Raw genomic sequence first — 12,608 nt, 5'->3', positions numbered from 1 at the left:
GCTTGTAATTACACCAAGTAAATCCACTTACCCAAATGCTCTAACAGCCAATCATCATCTCCTTGTATCTCCTATGACAGAATACATCCTCTGTGGTCTCAACTGCTTTATATGAGGGACGGGGATGGGGGAACTTGCTGGGCTGCAGGGAGGGAACTGGAGGGTTGGTTGTCCTCACTGAGACATCACCTGAAATTCCTGCCTCTGGTTCCTAGAGGGAAACACAACAGAGAAGAAAACTATTAGTTCAGCTACACAACAAGTAAATTGTTACACAATCTCAGGTAACAGGGCCAGGTTCTTTGACTGGCAATACCAGTATCTAATCACCCGGGGAGAAAGTTAACTAAAATCTTCCCACCGCCCACCAGGTAAAACAGATTAAAACCATAAAACAGCTATGTGGTTACCCAAAGATGGGCCTAAGCCCGGTCCCCAATACAACCCTTGGCAATTTACACTTCTAACAAAACAAACTAAACCAAGGTACCCCAGAACTGTACTGTATCTCGAAGGATGGATCTCAAGTGGGATCAGCTGCGGATGTTAAGTGACAGTCTCTCCGTTGCTTGGATTCGTAGGGACCTGGACTGTAACTGTGCACCCAGTGGTTACCGGGGACAGGAGGAGCTCAGGACCTTCACTGCGTTGGAACCAGGAACCAAGAGACTGCTGGTGTTGGCAGTCACTGGAACCAGGAAAAAGGTAAGTGGATTCAGGTAGAAGATACCCGGATCAGTGGGATAGATCAGGTAAGATGGTGAAGGAAGTCCTCAATGCCCACACAAACGTGGCTGCCAAGTTCTAGTCCAGACTGGTTTGATCCAGTCTCCTCAGAGGCAGTTTCTGTGGCAAACCCTGTTTCCCGCCAAACAAAAAGGTGTGAGAGTGAGTTGTAAACAACCAAAACTGGACTCCATTTTAAAAGATGGATTCCATTGTCCAAAATGCCTTATAACTAATTATTTTAATACAAATACAATAAATTCAAATGTGAACAGTGAAACATGCATAAGTAAGCATGAATAAATATATATAGGGAACTCCGCCCTAAAAAATGAACAACAAAAAAGAAAGTAGATAGAATAGCAAGGAAATTAAATTGATAAAATTACTGAATGCATGCATGAACAGGACATCAAGCTTCTTATCTCCTTGAGCTCTTCATAATAATCTGGATTTCCAAGCCCAAAGTTGAGGGCTTCAAAGGGAGGTTGGTGACTCTCTGCCATGGCATCTATATTGGGCTTATTTCTTGTTCTTTTGGGTGCATGTGTGGATCCTTGTGCTGGACAGAATCATCCATTGGAAGGAACCAAAAATGTGAGAACTGCAAATAATATAGACCACAGATATTATGTCCCGACTCTTGGAAGCTTTTTGTAGTGGGGATGCTGAGAGCCACTGAACCAAACTGTAAACTCTATATATAATGGAAACCACTTCAAGTCATAAGAACATAAGAATGGCGCTACTGGGTCAGACCAAGGGTCCATCTAGCCCGGTATCCTGTCTTCTGACAGTGGCCAGTGCCAGATACCCCAGAGGGAATGAACAGAAGAGGTAATCATCAAGTAATCCATCCCCTGTCGCTCATTCCCAGCTTCTGGCAAACAGAGGCTAGGGATACCATTCCTGCCCATCCTGGCTAATAGCCATTGATGGACCTATCCTCCATGAATTTATCTAGTTCTTTTTTGAACCCTGTTATGATCTTGGCCTTTACAACTTCCTCTGGCAAGGAGTTCCACAGGTTGACTGTGTGTTGTATAAAGAAATACCTCATTTTATTTGTTTTAAACCTGCTGCCTATTAATTTCATTTGGTGACTCCTGGTTCTTGTGTTATGAGAAGTAGTAAACAACACTTCCTTATCTACTTTCTCTACACCAGTCATGATTTAATAGACCTCAATCATATCTCCCCTTAGCTGTCTCTTTTCTAAGCTGAAAAGTCCCAGTCTTATTAATCTCTCCTCATACGGAAGCCGTTCCATACCCCTAATCATTTTTGTTGCTCTTTTCTGAACCTTTTCCAATTCCAATATCTTTTTTTTGAGATGGGGCAATCACATCTGCACACAGTATTCAAGATATGGGTGTATGTAACAGGGGCTGGCCAGGAGACCTGTGCCAGGCCCCTGTTAGCCCAGCTCCAAGTACGGAGTATTAATTGGAGCTGGCTGGGTGTGGCTTGCCTAAGGGGTTAAGGAGAAACATCTGCTGGCGTAATCAGCCAGGAGACTATATAAAGCTGGCAGGAAGGAAGCAGGGGAGGGGGAGAACTGGAAAGGGAGGAGCCTGTGGCTGGAGTTCCCTGCTAGCTGAAGAGCCCAGCAGTCCCCCAGGGAGCTGGCTGTATTGACTGAACTGTATATAGATGGTGGTAGGAACAAACACTGCAAATAAAAGGGCACTGGTGTTTGCACAGAAGAGGTCTCTGGCTGATTTTTGAGAGGAGCGGTGAAGCGCACTGTTACATGTGGGGGCTTGTCTGAGATCTGAAGCCAGCGAATGTGGTTGGCGACCTAGACATGGGGGAGACCCTGCAATGGCTGGTAAAGCAGCAGAAACAGACACAGTAGGCCCTGCAAAACTTCCAGCAGTCCCACCAGGCTGAGAGACCAGCCTTCCTGAGCTGGCAGGTGGAACAGCAGCAGAGCCTACAGGCAGAAGTGAAAGTAAGCTGGTCCGGTCCGTACTGGCGAGAGCCCGTATGTCGTGCTGAACCGTACCGGCTTCTGCTGCGGGGATTTAAAGGGGAGCCCAGAGCCCGGGATGCCCACAGCTCTAGCAGCTGGGCTGGGGCCGGGATTTAAAGGGCTTAGAGCTCCCGCAGCTGCAGGGAGCCCAGAGCCCTTTGAATCCCACCCACAGCTCCAGCAGCCGGGCTCGGGTGGGGATTCAAAAGGCCTGCAGCTCCTGCGGTTGCAGGGAGCCCCGAGCCTTTTAAATCCCCCTCTGCAGTGGGGATTTAAAGGGCCTGGAGCTGTGGTGGGGATTTAAAGGGCCCAGAGCTCCATGGCGGCCAGAGCCCCGTGCCCTTTAATTTGCCCCTGAGCTGCGGGGGCTCCCAGCCACCTCTGCAGCTGGGAGCCCTGGGTTGATTTAAAGGCCCTTGGGCTCCCAGCCACAGCCGGTGCCCCAGGGCCTTTAAATCTTGAGAGGTCCCGCCTCTTCGGGATGAGGCCACGCCCCCTCAGGACTCTGGCAGTACCGGTAAATCCTGTAAGTTACTTTCACCCCTGCCTACAGGACTTCATCTGGGAGCAGACCAGCAGGCAGGGGCAATTCCTGCAGCACATGGTGAGCCCTATGATAGGGGAGGGCACCTGGCCGCCGGGCTGGGGACTGTGTAAGATAAGCCTAGTGGATGATCTGGATGCCTTCCTTGGGACTTTTGAGCGGGTAGCCACGGGCGTTAGGTGGGAGAGGACAACCTGGGCCCTCTGACTTGCTCCCTACTTAACCAGTGAGGCCCAAGACACCTACATGGTGCTGAGCGAGGAACAAGCTTGCAATTATGAGGCGGTAAGAGCAGCCATTCTGGACCGGGTGGGCCTGTCGGCTGAGCGGTACCGACAGAAGTTCCGGTCGGCCCAGGGGGCATTGGCAGTGCGGCTCTGGGCATATACCCAGAGGCTGAGGGACTGGGCCACGCGCTGGCTGAGAGCTGAGGCGTGGACCATAGAGGAAATTATGGATACCCTGGTCCTCGAACAACTATTGCAGAACCTCCTAGAGACCATACCTGTATGGGTGAGACGCCACCAGTCTGGCACCATCGAAGTGGCCGTCAATAACGGAAGAGGCTGAGGGAGGACTGACCCCGGAAGGACAGGGAGATGGGAGGACGCAGACAGAACCTTTTCCCAGGAAAGGCCAAGGGAAGAAAGGGGAGCCCCAAGGAGCACCTGAAAAGCCCGCCTGGATAATGTGTTGGCAGTGTGGGAAACTGAGTCACATGAAACGGGACTGCCTGGATATGGAGTGCGGGTGGGTGGAATTTTGCAGATGGACTCAAGTTAAGGGGCAAAATCGGGGGGCTGAACATGTCCACCATTCCCGTGAAGGTGGGGAGAAAACCCCAAACGGGACTGGTTGACACGGCATCAGCTGTACACTAGTGCAGAAAGTGCTGGTGAAGCCACATTGGCTCATCGCAGGGGCACGGATGGCCCTCGAGTGCATACGTGCTCCTGCCTGGTGGCCCAGGTACCCCTGGAAGTGAGAGGCCGCTTCTGATGGACACGGGTGGGGGTGCTGGAGAGGCTGCCGTACCCGGTAGTGGTAGGCAGGGACTGGGGCCCGCTACCGGGAAGGAAGCGGTGGGGTGCCCAGAGGGAGGGAGCGGATATCCCCTGCCTGACAAGCCCAAGATGGGGGGACGAGCAATGCTTCAGAAATAGTAAAGAAACTCCTAGACAACCAAGCCCAGAGCGGGTGGACCCACAGGAAGCGTATATGGGGGAGCAGGCTGGCCAGAGCCCATCAGATGAAGGGATGGATCCAGGGAAGCCACTCTTAACACCGCTCCCCGCAGAGGAGGCCCCGAGCCCACAGGGAGGTACGGGGGAAACTGAGGGGAAGGGGCCCTGCCCAAGAGTGGGGAGAATTTAGAACCCCAACCCCAGGTACAGGAGGAACAGGGGGTGGAGTGCCTGCTGCACTGTGACTGGTGTAATGACCTGTGAGTGGAGGTGGAATTAGGGGAGCCACCCCTCACGGAGCAGTATACATTCTGTGGGAGAGGGATAGAGGAACCACCAACAGAGGTGGCCGGGGAGTACCCAGCCAGGAGCTGGGAGCCTTCCCCAAAAGGGCTGAGGGGCAAAAGGGCCAAAGTAGGCCTGGCCTTGCCTATCTTAAGCGGGGAGGTATTTAACAGGGGCTGGCCAGGAGACCTGTGCCAGGCCCCTGTTAGCCCAGCTCCAATTAAGGAGTATTAATTGGAGCTGGCTGGGTGTGGCTTGCCTAAGGGGTTAAGGAGAAGCACCTGCTGGCCTAATCAGCCAGAAGACTATATAGAGCTGACAGGAAGAAAGCAGGGGGTGAAGAGAACCGGAAAGGGAGGAGCCTGTGGTGGGAGCTCCCTGTTAGCTGAAGAGACTAGCAGTCCCCCAGGGAGCTGGCTGTTCTGACTGAACTGTATATAGACGGTGGTGGGAACAAACACTTCAAATAAAAGGGCACAGGTGTTTGCACAGAAAAGGTCTCTGGCTGATTTTTGAGAGTGAAGCGCACCGTTACAGTGTACCATGGATTTATACATAGGCAACATGATATTTTCTGTCCTATTATCTATCCCTATCTTAATTATTCCCAGCATTCTGTTCACTTTTTTGACTGCCGCTGCACATTGAGTGGATGTTTTCAGAGAACTATCCACAATGACTCCAAGATCTTTCATGAGAGGTAACAGCTAATTTAGACCCCATCATTTTTTATGTATAGTTGGGATTATGCTTTCCAGTGTGCATTACTTTGCATTTATCAACATTAAACTTCATCTGCCATTTTGTTGCCCAGTCACCCAGTTTTGAGAGATCTTTTTGTAAAAATGAGTACTTGTGGCACCTTATAGACTAACACATTTATTTGGGCATAAGGTTTCATGGGCTAAAACCCATTTCATCAGATGAAGTTTATGTCCAAATAAATGTGTTAGTCTATAAGGTGCCACAAGTACTCCTTGTTGTTTTTGCTAATATAGACTAATACAGCTACCACTTAGCAATTTTGTATCATCTGCAAATTTTGCCACCTCACTGTTTACTCCTTTTTCCAGATCATTTATGAACATGTTGAATAAGACTGGTCCCAGAACAGACCCCTGGGGGAGACCACTATTTACCTCTCTCCATTCTGAAAACTGACCCTTTATACCTACCCTTTGTTTCCTATCTTTCAACCAGATAACAATCTATGAGAGCACCTTCCCTCTTATCCCATGACAGCTTACTTTGTGTAAGAGCCTTTGGTGAGGGACCTTGTCAAAGGCTTTCTGAAAATCTAAGTACACTATATCCACTGGATCCCCTTGGTCCTCAGGCTTGTTGACCCCCTCAAAGAATTCTAGTAGATTGGTGAGGCATGATTTCCCTTTACTAAAACCATGTTGACTCTTCCTCAACAAATTATGTTCCTCTATATGTCTGACAATATTGTTCTTTATCATAGTTTCAACCAGTTTGCCCGGTACTGAAGTCAGGCTTACAGGCCTGTAATTGCCAGGATCACCTATGGAGCCCTTTTTAAAAATTGGCATCACATTAGCTATCCTCCAGTCATCTGGTACAGAAGCTGATTCAAATGATAGGTTACAGACTACAGTTAGTAGTTCTGCAATTTCACATTTTAGTTCCTTCAGAACTCTTGGGTGAATACCATCTGGTCCTGGTGATTTATTGCTGTTTAATTTATCAATTTGTTCCAAAACCTCCTCTAATGATACCTCAATCTGGGACAGTTCCTCAGATCTGTCACCTAAAAAAAATGGCTCAGGTTTGGGAATCTCCCTTGCATCCTCAGCCATGAAGACCGATGCAAAGAATTCATTTAGTTTCTCCACAATGGCCTTATCGTCCTTGAGTGCTCCTTTAGCACCTCGATCGTCCAGTGGCCCCACTGGCTGTTTAGCAGGCTTCTTGCTTCTGATGTACTTAAAAAAAAAAATTTGCTGTTACTTTTTGAGTTTTTGGCTAACTGTTCCTCAAATTCCTTTTTTGGCCTTCCTAATTGTATTTTTACACTTTATTTGCCAGTGTTTATGCTCCTTCCTATTTTCCTCACTAGGATTTAATTTCCACTTTTTAAAGGATGCCTTTTTGCATCTCACTGCTTCTTTTACTTTGTTGTTTAGCCCCGGTGGCTCTTTTTTGGTTCTCTTACTATGTTTTTTAATTTGGGGTATACATTTAAGTTGAGCCTCTGTTATGGTGTCTTTAAAAAGTTTCCACGCAGCTTCCAGAGATTTCACTTTTGGTACTGTACCCATTAATTTCTGTCTAACCTTCTCATTTTTGTGTAGTTCCCCTTTCTGAAATTAAATGCTACAGTGTTGGGCCACTGTGGTGTTTATCCTGCCACAGAGATATTAAATTTAATTATATTATGGTCACTATTACCAAGCGGTCCAGCTATATTCACCTCTTGGACCAGATCCTATGCTCCACTTAAGACTAAATCAAGAATTGCCTCTCCTCTGGTGGGTTTCAGGACCAGCTGCTCCAAGAAACAGTCATTTAAGTTGCAGCTCTCTTCCCCCCTGCCTCCCCCTTAGTTCCAGCACCTATGTAGGTTAGGTTCAACAATTCACACCCCCTGTGACACTTTCAGAGAATGCTGTGGATTATGATGCACTGGGTGTACTGCAAACAGTGTGGCTAGTGTGGATGCTCACTGTGTTATAGTTTTCTCAAATTCAGTCCCACTAGTCCTCTTTTCCCCTTCTGCAAAACTGGCGTAATTATATTTATCTACCTCACAGGATAGTTATGAGACTTCATTCGCTGTTTGTAAATGTATTGACCCTTGGTTCCATGGGACTATGGAATTATAAATTTATTATGGTTATTATGACTACAATATCTAACAGTCACAATGTTTTTAAAACTTTGAGAAGGAAATTTGGTTCTTATATAATGTGGAAGATATACTTATTTAAAAAATTCTAAAATGTGTTATATTTGTATTTGTTTCCAATCTTACACAATTTCATCACTTTAATTTAATTTATTTAATTCATGGATTTATTTCAATTTGGAAGTGTACTATCAATTGCTCTTATTATCATTGCAATCCCAGTGGGTTCTAATCATGTATAACTGCCCAATGCGACCTACAGATCAAATAGTAGATCTAAAAAAAGTTGAAAAATATTAATGTAGAGATCTGTCTTGCCTGGGATCCGCTTTAGTACATTTCTAAAGGTAACTCTTGTGGGTGTGCTAAATATAGGAATAATGCTATGAAGTAATGTCAGTGATTTGGTGCTCTTATTTGGAGCCTGTTCTTGGAGGTGGTGAGCACTACACTGGGTCTGATCCTACCAATATTTATGATTACGCATGCTCACTGGCTGGGGTAGTCCGATAGAGATCCATTTATTATACATTTAAATTTTTTGGAGGGACGGGAGGCTTAATTACCCTGTCCCTTAAAAGCAAAACACAATTTAATGTGGAGGAGTAATAATCTGAACACCAGTTATCTGTAACTCCTGGTTATCCGAAATTCTGATGTTTTATCCTGAGTACAAAAGTGACTTGATTCTCTTCTCGTGCACACCAGTATAAATAGGAGTTATCTCTGTTGAAGTAAATCAGAGAAGCATAGGACCAGTAGCAGCGAAAACAGGGATTTCTGGATATTTGCAGAACTTTCTTCAGTTTTAACTGGATTTCTTTGCCCTGTACTAATTAGCTGTTTGCTCCAACTCTCCCCACCCCTCACAGTCTCTTCCACCTCAGTGTCACTCCACATCTGCCACTGTTCCCTCTTCTCACCTGCCCTATTCCTATCACCCCCTTCCCTTCCCTTGTGTGTGCCTCGCCCCGACTGGCAGGAACCATTAACGACCTCAGAGTTAGTGGGGTACCAACTGGATGGGACTGAGATGCAATGAGGGGGGCACATCTTGGCTGGGAGGCTCTGCCAGGCAGAGATGCCAAGGGTTGGCTGTCCTTAAGAGTGAAATTTACATCCCTAAAGAGTGAGATTCAAGGCCAAAGTGTGACATTTTCCAGGAAGCGTGTTAGGTCATTGGTTAAGACAGGGACTCTCATCTTTGGTCTTTGATGACATCCAATTGCCCAATTTTTTAATCCAACCAGCTCTTAATAGTTTCTAAATGTACACTGCTTAATATTGCATAAATGTCCTAATTCATACTAAAGTCTAGGGCATGTGAGAATTCTATAAGCAATGCAAATCAGTAGATTTTAATTAGGGCTGTCAATTAATCGCAGTTAACTCACACGATTAACTAAAAAAAATTAATTGTGATTAATCGCACTGTTAAACAATAGAATACCAATTGAAATATATTAAATAATTTTGCATGTTTTTCTACATTTTCAAATATATTTATTTCTGTTACAACACAGAATACAAAGTGTATATTGCTCACTTTATATTATTTTTATTACAAATATTTGCACTGTAAAGTCATAAAAAGATCGTATTTTTCAATTCACCTCATACAAGTATTGTAGTGCAATCTCTTGATCATGAAAGTGTAACTTACAAATGTAGAATTTTTTCTGTTACATAACCGTATTCAAAAACAAAACAATGTAAAACTTTAGATCCTACAAGTCCACTCAGTCCTACTTCTTGTTCTTGTTTTATATTGTTTTATTTTTGAATGCAAGTTTTTGTACATAATTCTACATTTGTAAGTTCAACTTTCATGTTCAAGCGATTGCATTACAGTACTTGTATTAGGTGAATTGACAAATATTATTTCTTTTGTTTTTACAGTGCAAATATTTGTAATAAAAATATAAAGTGAGCACTGTACACTTTGTATTCTGTGTTGTAACTGAAATCAATATATTTGAAAATGTAGAAAATATTTAAATAAATGGAATTTTCTTATTGTTTAACAGCGCGATTAATCATAATTAATTTTTTTTATCGCTTGACAGCCCTAATTTTAATAAAAACTACTATTTACTGGTTGGAAAAAAAACCTGAGGCCCAGAATTAATAACCCCTAGTTTAGGCACACAGTGGACAGGACAGGAGAAATATTCAAAAATAAACTTATTTTTATATAAACCTAACTAAAAAGAATATGGTTTTATCAACACAGAAATGTTTATTTTGCATATCACCTTGTCCTTGTGATCACCCACTTGAAAAACACTTTACAGTACACAACTTATTTGGTTTGTATATTATTGCTCATATTTATAAAAAAAAAAAAAAAAAAGTCTTGCCTCTCATGGTGTTGGGGTTACTAGGCCTGCCTGAGCCAAAGTTCTTCCATGTTTAAACTCTGTCCTTCCATGTTTAACTCTAATCAACTCAAAAGCCAAGGACAGGAATTGGAATGTGGAAACAGCCAGTTAGCAATTACGACCTTGTTCATGCCAGGTACCAAACAATAATGATGAGGTTTGCATGTTTCTAGCTGGGGAAGGGGTAATAAACTAAGGGTAAACAGAACCAAATAACTGTTTAGGGAGAAGTTACTAACAAGCTAGATTTATAGCCCTAGAATGATTTAATTGCTGAAATGTATAAACATGCCTTCGGTAGAGAGGGGAGGGGGAGTAGAGGGGGGTGGTAGAGAGCGGGGGCTTAGTTGTAAAATGTATAAAGAAGAGAGAAACTGTTTTTGCTGGTGTGCTTGATTTGAGACATGCCTGTCTCCTTGCACCACTTTGAGATCTCAAATAAACTTTGATTGTTTCTCCACCTGGGTATGTTTATTGGCGCGAAGCACTCCGGGCAACGAACCCCACTGTTGCTGTCCTCGGGCCCCTGTGCCGGCAACAATGGGACAATGAAAGACAATGAATTTGTCCAGTGTGGTTTAAATTTTGAACTGTATTTTGCAGAACCTGCAAACTTTCAATCAAATCCTGCTCATTTTTAGGGCAAACTCATATTTTTTTTGGACCGTCAAGTATTCACACACAAGCCGCCCGTCTCACAGAGCCCCCTCTCTCTCCTCTCACACACTCTTGTATAAAATGCGATCCTGTAGTTTCTATGCTTACCATAGTACCATTACCGAGCTTGGAAAGACTCATGCCCCCGTCTCCAGAAGTATTGTTGTCTCTTTCAGTAAAAACACTTTAAATCTTTATCTAGTTACTCAAAATGAATGAGCTAAGCTTAGGCATGCGTCTTGTGAGAGTGAGATTGCATGCTAACCAGTGACTCTCACAGTCATGCTCAATGAGTGAGACTTGACATATCTGGCAGGGCACCCCACAGGCAAGGGCCCACCCTTGTGAGTGCAGCTCCCCAGAAGGGCCAACCTTTGGGGCAAGCCAGGTGCTGGAACTAGGAGTACTGGGGAGGGGGGAGTGCTACCGCACCCCCTGGCGTGAAGTGGTTTCCAGCATATAGGGGGTTTACAGTTTGGTTCAATGGTTTTCAGTACCCCCCACCATAACCATTGTTCTAGCTAATGTGACCAGATAGCAAGTGTGAAAAATCGGGCTAGGGGATAATAGGCCTCTATCTAAGAAAAAGCCCCAAATATCGGGATTGTCCCTATTAAAGTGGAATATCTGGTCACCCTAGTTCCAGCAGCACTTAAGACTGAGCCCAGGCCCTTGGGCCACGTGGGGGCAGGACCCCTCCCCCTTTGGAGTCTCTGCCGAGCTTGCAGTTCCCGCGTTGCCCTGCAGGGCGCTCTGCGCGCCCGGGTTAGGCGCGGGCCCTTTAAGAGCTTCCTCCTTCCAGCCTGCCCCTCCCCGGCGTTTGATAACAAACCGGCGTGAGGGGCGGGGCTCCCCGGGCAGCAGCAGGCCCGGCGCGAGGTCTTTCAAGATGGCGGCGGCCGTAGAAACGGAGCCGCAGCCCCTGAGCCTGGAGCTGCTGCCCACCGACCCGCTGCTGCTCATCCTGAGCTTCCTGGACTACAGGGACCTCCTGAGGTAGGGCGGGACCCCGGGGCTGGGCGCGTCTGCGCTGCGGGCCGCTCCCTGGGGGGTCAGACGCTCCTTCGCCGCTACCCGCCCTCCGCTGCGGGACTGGGGCGGCGCCCCTGGCGCGGCGTGTCCCGGGCGCTGATGCGCCCTGGCCGGCGGTAGCGGCCCCGGGGGGCGTGGGCGGCCCGCGGAGGAGCGGAGCGCTCTCTCGGAGCCTGTGCGGCACATCCCCGGGCAGGCGGAGGGGCCCCCGGTAGGGGGGAGGGACGTAGGGTAGCGCAGCAAGTGGATTTCGCGATCCCCTCTAATGAGGCGTCAACAGGTGTGTTCTCCGTAAGTGCCCCAGCGTGTGTGCGCGGCGGCCCCAGTCCCGTCCTGTGCTGCTGCGGAGCGACCCGCACCGTGCCAGGTGCGTCCCCTGGCTGCAGAACAGCTGCACGGGGTTGCTGTCCAGCCCTCTGCGCGCCGGTGCTCACACATGGCTCTCCCAACTCCAGCGGCCCGGACGCTGCAGGGAAACATTTCGTGTAAATTCAGGCTGGGCAGTGCTGTGAGCACACCGAATTGGTGTGGCAAACAGTGTAAGAGAAGACGTTTCGAGGTTGGGTACCACGCAAGTAAACTTGACCTATGTGACATTACTGAAATCTGTACACAGTGTTGTAGCTCTGTTGGTCCCAGGCTGTTAGAGAGACAAGGTGGTTAAGGTAATATATTTTTATTGGACCCATTTCACCCATCTTGTATCTCTAATTACTCAAACCTGGTGGGATAACCACAGTATTTGGTTGTTAAAATTGCTGATTATAACCTGTTTTCAGAAGGCTAGAGTGGATAACAGATGGGGGGATGGCACTATACTTTAAAGATCCCATTACAATAACTCCTCACTTAACGTCCTCCCGCTTAACGTTGTTTCGAAGTTACGTCGCTGCTCCCTTAGGAAATGTACTCGTTTAAAGTTGTGCAATGCTCCCTTATAATGTTGTTTGGCTGA

At 46.6% G+C, this 12,608-nt stretch overlaps 1 protein-coding gene across 1 annotated transcript in view; it reads left to right on the top strand.

Moving 5' to 3' along the window:
- The first annotated feature begins 11,371 nt into the window (after positions 1 to 11,371).
- Positions 11,372 to 12,608, top strand: part of FBXO3 (F-box protein 3) — a 31,338-nt gene continuing 30,101 nt past the window's right edge. Inside the window, exon 1 of the mRNA XM_005304555.4 lies at positions 11,372 to 11,617. Within this exon, the coding sequence (XP_005304612.2) occupies positions 11,511 to 11,617 (107 nt within the window). The 5' untranslated portion in view covers positions 11,372 to 11,510. The remainder of the gene's footprint in view (positions 11,618 to 12,608) is intronic.

The sequence above is a fragment of the Chrysemys picta genome, chromosome 4, assembly GCF_011386835.1.
Source record: "Chrysemys picta bellii isolate R12L10 chromosome 4, ASM1138683v2, whole genome shotgun sequence".
Lineage (NCBI taxonomy): Eukaryota > Metazoa > Chordata > Testudines > Emydidae > Chrysemys > Chrysemys picta.
Note: the sequence above shows the minus strand (reverse complement) of the source record. Positions and strands in the feature narration are given on the sequence as shown.